This window comes from Phaethon aethereus (genome assembly GCF_964289735.1).
Source record: "Phaethon aethereus genome assembly, chromosome: 2".
Taxonomy (NCBI): Eukaryota; Metazoa; Chordata; class Aves; order Phaethontiformes; family Phaethontidae; genus Phaethon; species Phaethon aethereus.
Genome location: NC_138582.1, coordinates 164,296,718 through 164,311,937, shown reverse-complemented (window position 1 = coordinate 164,311,937; position 15,220 = coordinate 164,296,718). Strand labels below are relative to the sequence as shown.

The following is a 15,220-nucleotide window of genomic DNA, read 5'->3' as shown; positions in this document are numbered from 1 at the left end:
ACCAAATGTGTCATTTTATTCTATTTTATTTATTCTATATAATTGATCTGCAAAACACTTCAGCCTGCTTTGGGCTAGAGGACACACTATGGAAGAGTCACTTAGCTATTTAACTCCATGTCAGCAAAATATATTTTGAAATGCCACTAGCATGTTACATTAATAATTAATTCATTTAAATTTCCAATTCCCAATATTTAGACAACACCAAATAACTAAAGCAAAAAAATAACAGATCATTTCAAACTAGCTCAGCAGTAAATTGCCACTACCTGTTACAATTCATGGTTGCTGAAGTCCACATCCTCAAATGGCCAAGAAAGCCTCTAGAAGTAAATAAATAAATAAAAAAGAAACCTTCTAAAATTATCTGCCAGGGGCAAACTAATGCAGAGGATTCCTGTTGTGGGAGTTCTCCTGCGCAACATGTACATTCCCAACGAGCAAGCCCAGGCATATTTGTTTTTACACGGTCGTTTCCACACCAAGACACATTTCCATTCCCCCCTCCCTCCTTCTGCTTTTGTATTCCATCGTCCACATCAACAATTAGTGGAAGTGCCTGGCTGTGCCTGTTCACATTGTTCCCAGACTTTTCTCTCCCCCAGTGAGCTCTGAAGACCATGCATTATTTGACATGACATGACTTGGAGGCCTTCTACAGCAACAGCCGTATGCAGGGAAGCAGACAGAGACAAGGAAGAAGAAAGTCAGTCCCGGTTACAACTATCTGGGACAGTAGGACTCAAATTAACCTGTGTTAATCTCTTAGAAAAATACCCCAGGTGACTGGACTTTAAATTACTTAGTCTTGTAAACCAAAAAAACCCCAAACCCCACCAGAAATGAAAACAGCCTAAAGGTCAAGATACAAAGTCAGCTTGTTGTTCTATTTGTTTTATGACATTAAAACACAGGATATGAAATAGAAAATAATCTTAGTACAGCTAGAAACTAAATCCAGATGTTTTAACATCAGGCAGAAGCATATTCATAATGTGTTTTTTTCTGAAATAATGAAATATCTATTGCATTTTCCACCACAGTTCATTTCTCTGCAACATGAGCAATTTGCCAGCTTGTACATACACACTGAATGTATTCAGTTTATAGCAAACAGCTGCACACAGGGCAGCTTCCCTTCACGCACACAGGCTCTGCACTTGTCTCCTTACATGTTTTTTAAATTAACCTAGTCAAGTGCACAGAACATTCAGGACCATAAAACATATCAAAGGTACCTATTGCTCTCTGGAAATGAACTCTCAGAAATATCTTCTCTGAAAATGGATGTTTCCTTAGAGCGTATACTTAGTATTTCCTCTCTTTTTGTTGCTAAAGTCCAGAGAAATTAGATTTTACCGTTCCTCCAAGAGACAGTGATCCCCAGACATATGTCTCCAGATGTTCAGCCTGTGTGTTCCAATTCTCATCCATTAAACCACATATACTGATCACTGCCATTGATATTACCAGCCTTTGTTTTTACGTGTGCGCCTCTTCCTCAGTTACTTCAACCCAAATACAGTCAAGGCTAAAAGCCTGTTTTACAACTGATACGTACACAGACGTTTCAGAGACTAAGCTGGTTACCCCATCAGCTTCTCACAACCTGAGGAGCTCCCCTGTGTCCTCCAGTCTCTCTCCACTGACCTCAACAAGCAGCAGCCCACAAAGCAATATTGACGCTGCCTTGTGGAACTCCAAATACCTTTAAACCTGAATACCTCTGCTTCATAAACATGCTGACAAAAAGTATATGCAGATTATGGCAATGAAATACATTTTTCCTTTTAAAACATTTATATTTGAAAGTAAATTTGAACTCACTATCCACAGTGAGTCTAAATACATTAAATGCCTACAGTAGTTTGTAAAAATTAAAAAATTTACACAAGAATATATAAATTAAAAATCATCTCAAATTACAGCTTTTTCTCAAGTTACATCAAAAAGTTGAAGGGAACAGAAAAGGAATTTCTTTCTGACATCTTTATCATATGTAATACTTGGTCACTCAGTCAAACATAAAGTTGTACATAGACTTTATTGTGTGTCACAGTGGAGTGCGCTGCACTCAGTATCAGTATTAGTTTCAGTCTTTATCATCAAGAGAACAGCTGCTATTTCTCTCTTCCCAAATTACTTCCTAGTATTACTTTCAACCTCTGTTTCATAAAAAACAGCTTCTGACTTGGGGTTTTTGGGGTTTTTTTCCATGTTAGCTATCAGGTGAAAGAGAATGTTATTGGGAGCAGAAAAGTAGGAAAACCAGCTTCTGTTTTGTAATATAGGTATAAATAGCAGAGCAGTAAGAATGACATCTTGAAAGCTTGAAAGATGTAATGCTTGATTTTCAAATGTATTAAAGGACATCCTGGTGCAATTGGACTAGTAAGATCTTCAAATACTGCAAAGGGACCTAATGTGCCTAATTCTTTTGAAAATCCCATCTCTCTGAACTACTAGGCTTCTTAGCACCTTTTTTTTGCTCAAGGATTAATCTTGTGAATGGTATTTCAAGTAAACTTGAGTCATCTGTTGTTCTTGGATTTTTGGGTCTCAGATTATAGACAGATGGACATCAAAAGTGAAAGGCTTACCAAGTTACCACTCACTTGTTTTATCTGACAGTGTACACCATAAAAATAAAACATGTTGGCTAACTAAGAAGGCATTGTAAGGCAACATGTTTTATTCAGCATTGTGGTAGGATAGGAGGATGCACATAATCTGTTAATAAAGCTAACTGATGAACAGCAGCTTGTTTGCCTTGGTAAGTATTGGTTGAGGTCCACCAGGATACCTAATGAATACTGGTGAAAAACAGTTTTGTCTTACTAAGTAATGGAGATTAGCCCACTACTGTACATGGTTAAGTAAGGCATGCTTCCTCTTTTATTGATATCAGTGTTTTACAGCTGAAAATCAGAAAACTTCATTTAACAGCAACTTTTGCATGCCAACTGATGATGCCTCCACAGGTCTGCTACAGTGAAAGCAGCCAGAACTCTAAGTACACAATACAGAAAAAAGAACTGAAGTAATTGCAATTTTTGAATTACTGGTATTACTTTATAAAGAAAAATGCTGGCATGTACCCTCCTGCCTCTGCATAGCTTAGAGTGTGTACAGTCATTCTCAAAAACATAAAAAATATAAGGAAAATGTATAATTAATCATCACCCAACTAAAAGAAGTCTATTAAATTCGTATTTACCTTTAACATCAACTAGCTAAATAAAAGGGCAAAGAGAACAGTTGAGTAACATCTTCTACCTCCCATTCATTTCAGGCTATTATGTTTATGAATAACATTGGCTCAACGTTTCAGATGGCAGAAGCTCTCCATTTTCCCGTAAAAATGTAGAGCTGCTCTAACATTAGTGGAAGGAGTATCCAAGAAGAATAGTGTTGAGACCATGCTGGTATTCTCTCTCCTGCACTAGCTGGCAGCAGCACTGGGGAATGCCCATCTGCAGCAACTGGAAGAACACGTCAGCGGACTGCAGGAATGGAGACAGGATGCCTGCAAGCTCTTTGGGGGGTGCTGTAGATTGAACGTGGCTGCTAAAGTGCTGTTTTGGATGTTCCAAATCCCATCTGTTTGAGTTTATAGGTGACAACATGCTAAATGGCTACAGATGCCTTGCTTCAAGAACTCTACAACGGATGTGCCACTAGCTATTCAGAAAAAAAGACGACTAACATTTCACAACTTTCAACAACCACACAAACTGCATGGAGGGTGTGATAATTAGGCACACTCATTGAAGTACCACTTTTGGTGCTGGAAGTTAATATAGTTTCCCCTAATATATCTAATATCCTCAGTCCTTGGTCTCCCTGATCAGACTGCAAAAAAAGTCCTAACAGTGTTATTTTAGGACACAGCATGACTGTCTGTAGACATTAGACTGGAATCCTTTCACTTCACATGTATTTTCAAAAAGCAAAAAGAAAAATACTTTCCACCACTGCTGACTTAGGTTGAGCTTGTACATGGATCCATATGGGAAAAATACCATAGGAAGAAGGTTGGGCTTATGATTAAGATAAATGAACTAGGTCTCAAGACTTCATGAGTCCAACTGTCACAGTCTTGTACAACATGAGGCAAGTTGCTTAAACTCCAACCATCTACCTGAATATCAGTACCGCAGGGATGATGTCATGTCCTCTCACCTGCCCCCAGTCTATAATACCTACCAAGGCTCTAAATTCTTCAGAGAGCTTGTCTTTACTAACATATGTATCCTCATGCATGCAGAGACATCTAGCTCAACAGCATTCAGTCACGGATGGAAAGAACATCCCATAAGATGTTTCAGTGTTTCAATGTGGCACACTGATGCTTTAGAAGTTTATTCTTTGTGAACCTCAAGCTTCAGCCATTCAGCAATGCAAAGCTTACATTAAGGACTCTCCTCTGCTCAACTTCAGGCAATACAGCAGATAGATAGAGATTCAGACAGCTAGATAATGATTTAGTACTCTCACCCCTGAAGTGTCTTTCGTCATGCCTCTTGGTTTAGATCACACTTTCAACACAGAAGCCATGATTAATACTTAGTAACAGCAAATCCCCCCGTAATTAATTTATGCAAAAGGAATGACAACACATAATGAAAACCACATTCCAGAAGATGCAATGCTCTACTGTGAAGCTGGCAAACTCCCATACATATTGTGATAACACCGACTAAGCACCTTTTTTTATCTCTTTGTTACTGTCCATTTCTTCCACAAGCCTTGTTGGGTTTCAACTCCCACCTCAGAGCATGCTTTTCCCAGAAGTCTCTACACTACACGTCCAAATTCAATTTCAGTCCCCAGATGGACACTACGCTTTTGAGAAAGATCCAACCCACCATGGAGTTAAATTCAATGTGATTGTGTATTGGCTGAACAATATTTAGTCTCGAGGAGCTTTCCCTTGCCCTATTGCATTCCTTCAGTGCAATGAAGTTGTGCAGTCTCCATCCTCGGAGATACTCAAAATCTGATGGGACACAGTCCTGAGCATCCTGTTCTGGCTGACCACAGGATCAGCAGAAGGTTTGGACTAGACAATCTCCAGAGGTCTCTTCCAGCCTCAACTTTTCTACTATTCTGTAAAAACACTTGTTAGCAGTTACACTTTTTAGAGGCCACATCACCAGAGCAAGACAACACAGGCTTAGAAAACATATTAAATGCACAGCTATTTAAAGGCATAGAACAGTCCTCAAACTTGTAAAAAATTATGGCTAGGTAGTAAAAATAGAGTCATTGTGATACACTTCAGGATTCTGTGCATAAGTCCAGGTGTCTTTGCCGATTTCCGTGTAGAGTCCCTTCAAAATAAGTGGCATGCAGGTAACAATCCATTTCTTCCACTAGACAGGCTATAGGCGATGCTAAAGGCACCTCTTTAGCCCATCACAGGCTTACAACTGTACCTTTTCTATGGAGAGCTTGTCTTCATTTAAATGTTTCTTCTTGCTTGGATTCAAATTTAATCTAACTCACCAAGTACTGATTTCTCTAATTCCATGGAAAACGTGTTTTGAAACTTTTCTAATGGAATCAACAGGCAGGTAGCTTCCACAAACCAGATACAAACTTCAGTCATTCATAAAAGACCACTAGTAAGTCTACAACTGAGCAGGAAAACCCTGTTTTGTAGTGCTGTAAGCCAGCACTCTGACCATTCAGGTAGCTTTTTGTTCTTCAGACCGCAGAAGCAGAGTATTTTCTTATTTTCATTGTTCCAGCAGCATTACCAACATGAAAAGATGACTGAAAATTGCACAATGCCTGTTGTGAATAAATGATAATAAAGGCTTCATAACATGGCAGATAATGCTTATCATGCACACACTTCCTCCTAATGAAACTCTAGATCTATGAATGCGTTCTCCAGCAGCTTCAAAAAAGCATATAGCTCTATCACCCTGACAGAAAAAATAGATTAAGTCTTCAGCTTATGACATTGGTTCTGGTTTTGGAGCAGAAGGTCACAGGCACCTTTTGTAATAATGGCCATAAGATCTGAACAATCACAGGGTACGATACAAATGATAACTATTAAACACATACTGCAATTCATTTGCTATGCATCCCACTAAGTCACACTTCCATAATGTAATTTACTGTCATGCTAAATTATATGACAATTTAAAGGACTCTATATACCATTCTATGAATCCTCAATGCCAAAAACTGAGTACCACGTTATGTTTTGGTTCTCTACTGTGTAAATAATGCTTTCACGCTTTAAAGATTTCATATGTAGTTATATGCAAGCAATTTAAGAAAGACAGTATTACAGAAGCAAACATTAAACTGAAGCATTATATTCCAGTTTCTACAACTACCTAAAGAATAAACACAAAAATCACTCTGCAGCAGAAACTGTTATATACATCACTGTTTCAACTCACTGGTAGTACTAGAAATAGTTCAGTAGTAGCACAGCACCATATTACTGATGGCACCTTATGCTCATGTGTATACATAAGTCCTCCTTTCCAGGAGAAAAAACATACTCCATTCAAGATACATTCAAGCTGCTTTTTCTTTTTTTCTTGGAAGATATGCATAACTCTCCCTATTTGTTAGGCCATAACCAGTTCAGTGTGTGTACAATGCAAACAATAGTAAAACTTTGAGACAGTGACCCTCTGCAACCAGATCAGGCCCTGAAAGCAGGCTAATTGTCAAAGCCTGATGATTAGTCTAGGGTAACGTAACTCACAAAAAGGGGCTATTTCTATGCCAGGCAGACATCATAGAATCATAGAATCTTTGGGTTGGAAGGGACATTTAAAGCCCATCTAGTCCAACCCCTGTGCAGTAAGCAGGGACATCTGCAGCTTGATCAGCTTGCTCAGAGCCCCATCCAACCTGACCTGGAACGTTTCCAGGGACAGGACATCTACCCTCTCGGGGCAACCTCTTCCAGTGTTTCACCACCCTCATGGTGAAAAATTTCTTCCTTACCTCTAACCTAAATCTATGCTCTTGTAATTTAAAACCATTACCCTTTGTCCTATGGCAACAGGACCTGCTAAAAAGTCGGTCCCCATCTTTCTTACAAGCCCCCTCTAAGTACTGGAAGGCTGCAAGAAAGTGTCTCCAGAGCCTTCTGTTCTCCAGGCTGAACAACCCCAACTCTCTCAGCCTGTCCTCACAGCAGAGGTGTTCCAGCCCTCTGAGCATTTTTGTGGCATCCTCTGGACCCGCTCCAACAGGTCCATGTCTTTCCTGAGCTGAGGGCTCCAGAGCTGGATGCAGAACTCCAGGTGGGGTCTCACCAGAGCGGAGGGGCAGAATCACCTCCCTCGACCTGCTGGCCATGCTGCTTTGGGTGCAGCCCAGGATACAGTTGGCCGCCTGGGCTGCGAGTGCACATTGCCAGCTCATGTCCAGCTTTTCATCCACCTGTACCTCCAAATCCTTCTTGGCAGGGCTGCTCTCAATCCCTTCATCCCCCAGCCTGTATTGATACCGGGGGGTGCCCTGACCCAGATGCAGGACCCTGCCCTTGGCCTTGTTGAACCTCATGAGGTTCACACAGGCCCATTCCACGAGCTGGTCCAGGTCCCTCTGGATGGCATCCCGTCCCTCAGGCATGTCAACTGCACCACTCAGCTTGGTGTCATCTGTAAACTTGCTGAGGGTGGACTTGATCTCACTGTCTATGTCATTGATGAAGATATTAAAGAGTACTGGTCCTAATACGGACCCCTGAGGGACACTACTCATCACTGATCTCCATCTGGACATTGAGCCGCTGACCGCTACCCTCTGGATGCCACCATCCAACCAATTCCTCATCCACTGAACAGTCCACACATCAAATCCATCTCTCCTCAATTTATAAAGAAGGATGTTGTGGGGAACTGTGTCAAAGGCCTTACAGAAGTCCAGATAGACCACTTCAGTAGCTTTTCCCTCGTCCACTGATGTAGTCACTCCATCATAGAAGTCCACTAGGTTGGTCAGGTGGGACTTGCCCTTGGTGAAGCCATGCTGGCTGTCTCAAATCACCTCCCTGTCCTCCATGTGCCTTAGCATAGCTTCTAGGAGGATCTGTTCCATGATCTTCCCAGGCACAGAGTGAGGCTGACAGGTTGGTAGTTCCCAGGGTCCTCCCTGCTACCTTTTTTAAAAATGTATGGAACGTTTCCCTTTTTCCAGTCTCCAGGGACTTCACCTGACTGCCAGGACTTTTCAAATATCATGGACAGTGGCTTGGCAACTACGTCAGCCAATTCTCTCAGAACTCTGGGATGCATCTTGTCAGGTCCCATAGATATATTCTATGACATCTCCTGTCGGCTACTGATGTCTTCCTTGACGCTTCATTTCTCTTGTAACCAACTCTGCTCTTTCAGTAATCGCTATGCATGGGATGCCTGTTGAGACAAATCCAGCTCTTCTTCAAAGGGATGGGAATTATATGTGGTACTTCACTCAACATGGACTTCCATAATTTGGTCTACCAATAGCCATGCTGACACAGTTTTGGCTCCTTTCTACTCCCATTAGCCCTGCCAAGCCAGCACACAGGCGCACCAACCTACTTCCATGACTGTCCATACATCATCAACAAAATGATTGTTGAATTCTGTCTTCGGGGTCAAATTCTGCTTTCAGTCACGTCTGAGCAGCTCCCTTGAATGCAATGTGGGGCCCAGGTGAAATTGAGCAGAAGTTGAACCTTGCAGGTCTGTGAACAGGCACTGGAACTTCCCAGGTAGATATCATTACTTTCCACTTCACTCCTGATCCCTCTAGGAGCATGACATTTTCTTCTGTTTCAGTAATTCCCAATACAAGCACAGTGTGAGTAACCTTCCCTGAGGCCAAAAGTCTCACGATCCACATTTCTGTGAGGTTCCTTCCACATTCGTGACCTATTCCTCCAAGGAAATTCACAGTCCTCACAGGCTCACAGATATAAATAAAGGTGGTTGGATGAGAGTATTTAGAAGCAGAATCTGCTACCAGAAAACGTGATGTTTTAAAGAAGCAGTACTTTTCAATAAGATGACTAGTTTGAGTTATGCTTTAAAACCAAAAAGACTAAGAGCTTCCTTAATTACCGTAGCAGCTGTTATGACTGCAAACATCAAGAATCCTTTCTTTTTTCCTTCGGATAGACTCAAAGCGGAATCTCAACACTCCTGAGCAAATACCTCTTGCCCTTTCAGATCCTTAATATATCAGCCCTTTAGGGAGGAATCCAAATTTAAACTTCAAAGCCACAGAGGATCAGGTCCACTCAGACTCAGTCCTATGAGAGCAACGGGGAGGACAGTTGCAGATTTAATTTTAGGGAAACATTTCTCTCTCCTCTGTCTCTCTTTCCCCCCACCTCCTTTTCCCAAGAAAACAAACTTTTTTTTTCATTCCTACATCACATTGGAAGCTGATTCCTTCATCTCCTTTGAAAGAACTGACCAGCTTATTCTTTATCTGCAGCTTCCTAAAGTCATCCCTAGACTGAAGTGCAGTTCTCATCAGCCCACCCAGCAATTACCGGGAGACAAGAAGCACCCTGCAAAACCTGTGACAGAACAAAATCATTTCACAGTGATTTATTAGGCATGCAGCCATTAATGACTTTGCAAGTGTGGAAAGCAAGATGGAGGGGCAGAGCCTGAGCCAACACTAGCTGTCAGAACATCATTGTCATCTATTGGGTTAGAAATATTTAAGCCATCTGATGTTTCAGGCTGACATCCTGACATAACAACAGGCCTGAAAACAGCAATAAATTTGCACATTGAGGAATCTGTTCAAAATCATAGCAGTTGACAAAGAAATGGGAGAAAGTGTGCAGAGATGTTTGTTTGTGTGACACTGAAAATAAAGGGTCATGACCTCCAAGAGCATCTGCTAGTGCATCAGTTCTGCTGTCAGGGCTGAAGTACCAGAGGCAACAGCCACTTCATTGAACTGAAAGATGTTTTTATATTCATTTGCAGATGTTATTTTTGTCTTTATTGTGAAAAAAACTCTTTGTTCTTTTGAATAAAAAGTCACCTTGTGATGTAGTTGGGAAAAGTCCAAGGAAGTGCCAAGGTTCTGCAATTCCCACCTGCTGGGAGCAGCAGGTGCTTGGCGCTTGCCATGGTGAAGCTCTTGAGACAGGTTCTGCCCTCAGTTGCACTAGTGTAAATACAACATAACTTTGCTGGCACTGACTGAATTATCCCAGATGAAATTCAAAGTAAGCAAGAGCAGAATCTCTTTGGGTTTTTTGCAGCAACACGGGATTACAATGGTAATGTTAACATTCGAATAGATCAATTTTGCAAGATGGCAAAAGAACATACTGACCTCACTGCTGTGAGCTCCTACTCAGCAGACAATTGCATCCCATCTTAGAATAGAGTTTTTAAAATGTTCAAAGCAATATGCAATCATTAACTTCTAATGGCTTAAAAAGGAATTTTATAATGCTAATGTCTTCATATTACAGATGTGATGCACCTGGAGAGCAAAGGTTTCTGTTCAAATCTGTAGAAGCTTTTAAAGATATTTGGACCAGAAATTTCCAATTAGGTATCTCTGATTTCAAGACTTCAGAACGTGCTGCTGGGAAAGACAGAGGCTGATGTGACCTCTACTTTACAAAGGCTCCTGCAATTATATTATGGTCCATCTAAATTACTAGCTTGTTAGCCAGTTGTGTAGTTGCAGAGAAAAGAACAAACAAACAAAACAAAAAGTTGTTCAATCAGTCCAGCAATTCAGCAAATACTTCCCTGCCATGCCAGCAGAATACAGTGGCCCCCACTTTACCCTTGGCTACAGAATGACAAGCTGAGAGCAGCTAGGAAACCCAACTGGCAAGGACTTAGTGGTCTACCACTATCCCCTGAAGCAACTGTTGCACACCACCCATTTGTGCCGAAGGAGACTGAGCACAGAAAGAAGGTGACAATAGAGTGTTTCCAGACTTTTTGTACCGCGTCTTGTTCTTGCTTGAGAAAGATGTACCTGAGAAGTGCCCTGGAGTGTTACAAGACACAAAAGCAGCTTTCTTAAATTGATCCATTTTTTCCCACTGTCACAGGCAAACCCAAAAAATAAAAATATGTGGGAGAGGGAAGGAAAGCATAAAACTTTCTTTTCAGACATGCCTATTATTCCACAATCCACTTGTAGTGTACTTTGCATTATTCTCTTTTGCACAATATTTGTCTTACTTTTTCAGTCAGCATTTCTATGTGACTAATACATGTGTTTTTAGGTAGCCTGCATCACAACAGTACCTTTCTGTCCCACTGCTTTCTCTTTCAAAATTGACTCCTCTCTCCCCTCCTACTCAGACCTTGTTAGTCCTTCTCTTGTTCCTAATTTGAAGATCTCAATGAGCAAGAATTACATGTCTCAGCAATAAACATGATCTCACAGAAAAACAAAGAAGAGGATGAACAAAATAAAAATTACTGTCTGGTGAAAGCTCCCTTGACAACTACAGCTACACTGACAGGCGCCACTGAAATAATAGGAATGATGCTTCAAAACAACAGCCAAGAAAACGTTATGAAAGAGAAAAAAAAACAGTCTAAATGGATCTTTTCAAATGCAGATTCCACTGTCAAATGAGGAGAATGAGAAAAATGTTCTTTCTTATAGCACAGTCATATGTAAACTCTGCCAGATAACAGAGAACCATCAAAAATGAGTACAACCTGAAAGATCCATGGCCCAACAGTCCATTTCAGGAATGCTAGAATGATGCAAAGTAGAACAGAAGGATCATATTTTGGCATTGGGAAGGAGGGATGGAAGGTGTTATCTCATCACCAAATCTTGAATTGCTTCCAACTGGGTGAACAATAAAACTCACGTCAACTTCAGTGCAATATCAGGCATCTGTAGGCTTGTACCTGAATAACTACCACTACCTAAGGTGACAAAGTGCGTAACAAAGAAGCCAACAGAATAATGAACATCAAAAATTATGGACCACTACTAATGATGTTCCATCCAAGAGAGAACTAAGGCCACACTCATGAAGAAAGGTTGCCTACAGGACTAGCAAGGCAATTAGGAAAAAGCATTAGCCTTCCTCTGTCAATAATGCTTAAGTGCGAACAAGTGACTTTACTTAGGCACTTTTTTCATCTTAGCTTCGCAACCATAAAATGGGGAAAATTGCTGTAAGTACTGGTGTGGTCAGAGTTATCTGGTGGTCAGAAGGTATTTCCAAAGCACCTGTAATGATGGATCCTGTAAAATCCTGCAGCAACCACAGCATTTCCCAGGCTACCTATGGCTCTTCAGCAGGCAGAAGGTGCCGCTTCTTGGAGCAGAGGTGGGAGATCCAGCTGCACAGAAGCTCCTGACTAGTCTGAGTCAGAGGCGGGGGGGCTATGGAAAGAGATGTCAGAGACAATGCAGCAGGCACGATGGAAAGGAATACGGTGCACAGGGTGAGTGCACTTTGGTGGGGTACATTTTATTTTCTTGGTATTTTACATCCCTATTGTGAAGTACTACTGGTAACATGGCAAAGATTACTGCCTAAAAACTCCAGTCACAAATGCATAGGCAACACCCATGTTAGCAGAAACAAACCCTTTTCTCCTAGTACTGAATGCACTCAGAGCTCCAGCAGTTTGGCTTAAGCTCCTGGGTTTGCATTCCTCTCCAGCGAAAAATGAGATCTGCAGAAGAGCCATGTATTTCTCCTCCATTTTATCTCACACAGTCAAGACACCTAATAAATATGCTTTGACTTCTTATTCTTCCCTAAAACAAAGGAAAAACTTAGAAGCAGAAGTATCTTTTTGCTCCCCGGTGGCCTGGCAGAGACACGTGTAGGACTGTTTCCCACTTTTATATAATGGGATTTAAAAAAAAAAAACACAAAACACAACAGATTGCACAGAAAAAGATGCAGGGACTGCCATTTCTTGCCAGAAGCACTGAAACCAAAACCACATCGTGACTGAGAATAAAATAGTTACATCGATAACAAGCACAGCCTAATAGTAAAGAAAAACAATAGTAAAAGTTTTGAAAAGCATGTGAGCTCTGAAAGCAGAGCCAGCCAGCCTTTCAGCACTCACTGCGAATAGAGAGACACTTTTGGTCCGAGGTTATCCTGTATCTATCTACTACAGTTTCTTGCACGTTTCTTTATAGCGTGAATATACAAACCAAAACAGAGTCAGTGGACAGACTGCATGGCTCACTAGCCTGCTTCACCATGGCAAGACAACTGTTCCTGGCAATACAACTTCTCTCTCGGCAATAAACCGGCTGCTTGTGCCCAAATCTGAGTGAGCTCTGGGCTCCCGAGCCCTGGGAAATTCAGATGCGGATTAGTTGGGAGAAAGGGAAGAGTCAGATTAAACACGGATTCAGCCACAAGGCACGGACAGTTCCCAGAGTCAAACCCGGAACGTTACGACCCGCCTTTGGGGGTGAACAGACCCTCCGCCGAACCGTAGTGCCAGTCTGCCCGTGAAGCGGGTGAGACAGCGGGTGAGACAGCCTGACAAGCGCGGGGCGCAGGGCAGGAGCAACGCTGCACCGCGGTTATACCTCGCTCCTCCGCGCCGCGGACGCCGCTCCCCGCGCTGCGCGGCGGGCAGCGACCAGGGGAGCCACCACGCCCCGGCCCACCCCAGATAGGGAGGACCTGCCTGTCCCTCGGGCAGCGGCCCCAGCCCTGCGTCCCCCAAACTCCAGAGCTCCGCGGCAGGACACCCCCCCTTTCGCCGCGGTACATGTCAGGGAAACGCCGTGCGCCAGCGCCCAAGCCCCGCCAGCGGCCGCAGGGGAGGACGAGCAAGGAGCCACTTACGGGGATGTGCACTCGCAACAGGAGCTTCTTCTGTCCGGAGCTTTTCCTGCTGCTGCTGGAGGCATCTTTCTTCTTGTCCATGACAGTGCTTCCCATCCCTTCACCCAGGCGTGGTGCTGGGCGATGCTCCTCTTCCACCTCTCCCCACCGTCCCACCGGCCGCAGTTATTCCAGGCTCCTTATTTTCTTTTTTCTTTTCTTTTTTTTTTTTTAAATGGCCTTAGGAAATGGGGGGTGGGGTGTGTGAATGGGAGAAGCAGAGAGAGGGAAGGGGAGGAGTTTCTCCAGCTCCGGCCTTTAATCTCAGCAGCGAGGTGTCAGGGGGGACCTTCTCAAGAGCAAGAGATGCCCGTGCAGACGCTGCTCGCTTTCTCACTCTTCCGCCCTTTCAAAAATATCCGGAGCATCCTGGGGGGGTGAGAAAGTTTCCTTCTCCTCGCCCAGCTCGGGCGCGCTCTCCCCGCAAGAGAGAAGGGGGGCGGGAGGGGAACCAAAAACCAACAACAAAACAACCAACCCCCAAAAACACCCAAACGCCACAAAAGCCCGAAAAGGGGAAGGTGCTCGCGCGAGGCTCCCGGCAGAGCGGCGGCCGCGGGGAGCCGGGCCGGGCCGCGGAGCGAGCGCAGATGTCCCGCAGGGGGCCGGCTCCTCGCCCCGTGGGGAGTCCCGCGGGGAACCGGGCCGGTGCCGGGCGCTGCCGAGAGCCCGGCCGGCTCGCCGGGAAAGGACAGCCAGCGCCTGGCGACCTTCCCTCGCGGCCAGCTCCGCAGCCCTCCGCGTCTGCGGAGGCTTCCCTCGGGCCCCGCTCGCCCCGGGCCGCCCCGCTGGCCGCTTTTCGAGGTGCGGGAGGGGAGAGGAGCTGGGGCTGTGCCCGCATCCCCCGGGCTGCCGGCGCACGGGGGAGGGCGACGAGGCCGGGTTTCACCTTGCCAGAACCGCGGAAAGGCTGCGCGGTCCCTTCCCTCCCGACCTCACGGGCGGATTTCTCGCCTCCCTCCCCCGGGATTTCTCCCGAAGGAGGGTTATCTCCCCCGGGTGCAGCCCCGTCCCACCCCTCCGGCCCGGGCCAGCAGCTCCTTGTCCCGGCCCGCTCGGCCCGGCCCGGCCCGGCCGCCGCCGCGGCCCGAGGGCCGTCTCTGGGCCCGGGGTGCAGCCTAGCGCCCCGGCCGGGCTCGCTGCCGCCGGCAGCCCCCGGGGCTGCCCTCCCCCCGCTGCCGGGGGCTGGTGCCAAGCCTCGCAGGGCCCCGGTCCACTCCCGAACGTAGTTTTTCCCGCTCCCTCCGCCAAGCCCCGCAGGGCCCCGGTCCACTCCCGAACGTAGTTTTTCCCGCTCCCTCCCTCCCAAAAGCCTTCAAACGCCGATGCAAATTCAGCCGAACGAAACGGGGCAGAGCACACCTC

General features: G+C 44.6%; 1 protein-coding gene across 2 annotated transcripts in view; it reads right to left on the bottom strand.

Moving 5' to 3' along the window:
- PRKAG2 (protein kinase AMP-activated non-catalytic subunit gamma 2) overlaps positions 1 to 14,758 on the bottom strand; it is a gene marked incomplete at its 5' end in the record, with an annotated part of 237,177 nt that extends 222,419 nt beyond the window's left edge. For both annotated transcript variants that reach the window (XM_081996735.1, XM_081996736.1), the window contains one exon: positions 13,817 to 14,758. In XM_081996735.1, coding sequence (XP_081852861.1) covers positions 13,817 to 13,912 — 96 coding nt within the window. The remainder of the gene's footprint in view (positions 1 to 13,816) is intronic.
- Between the last annotated feature and the right edge of the window lie 462 nt (positions 14,759 to 15,220).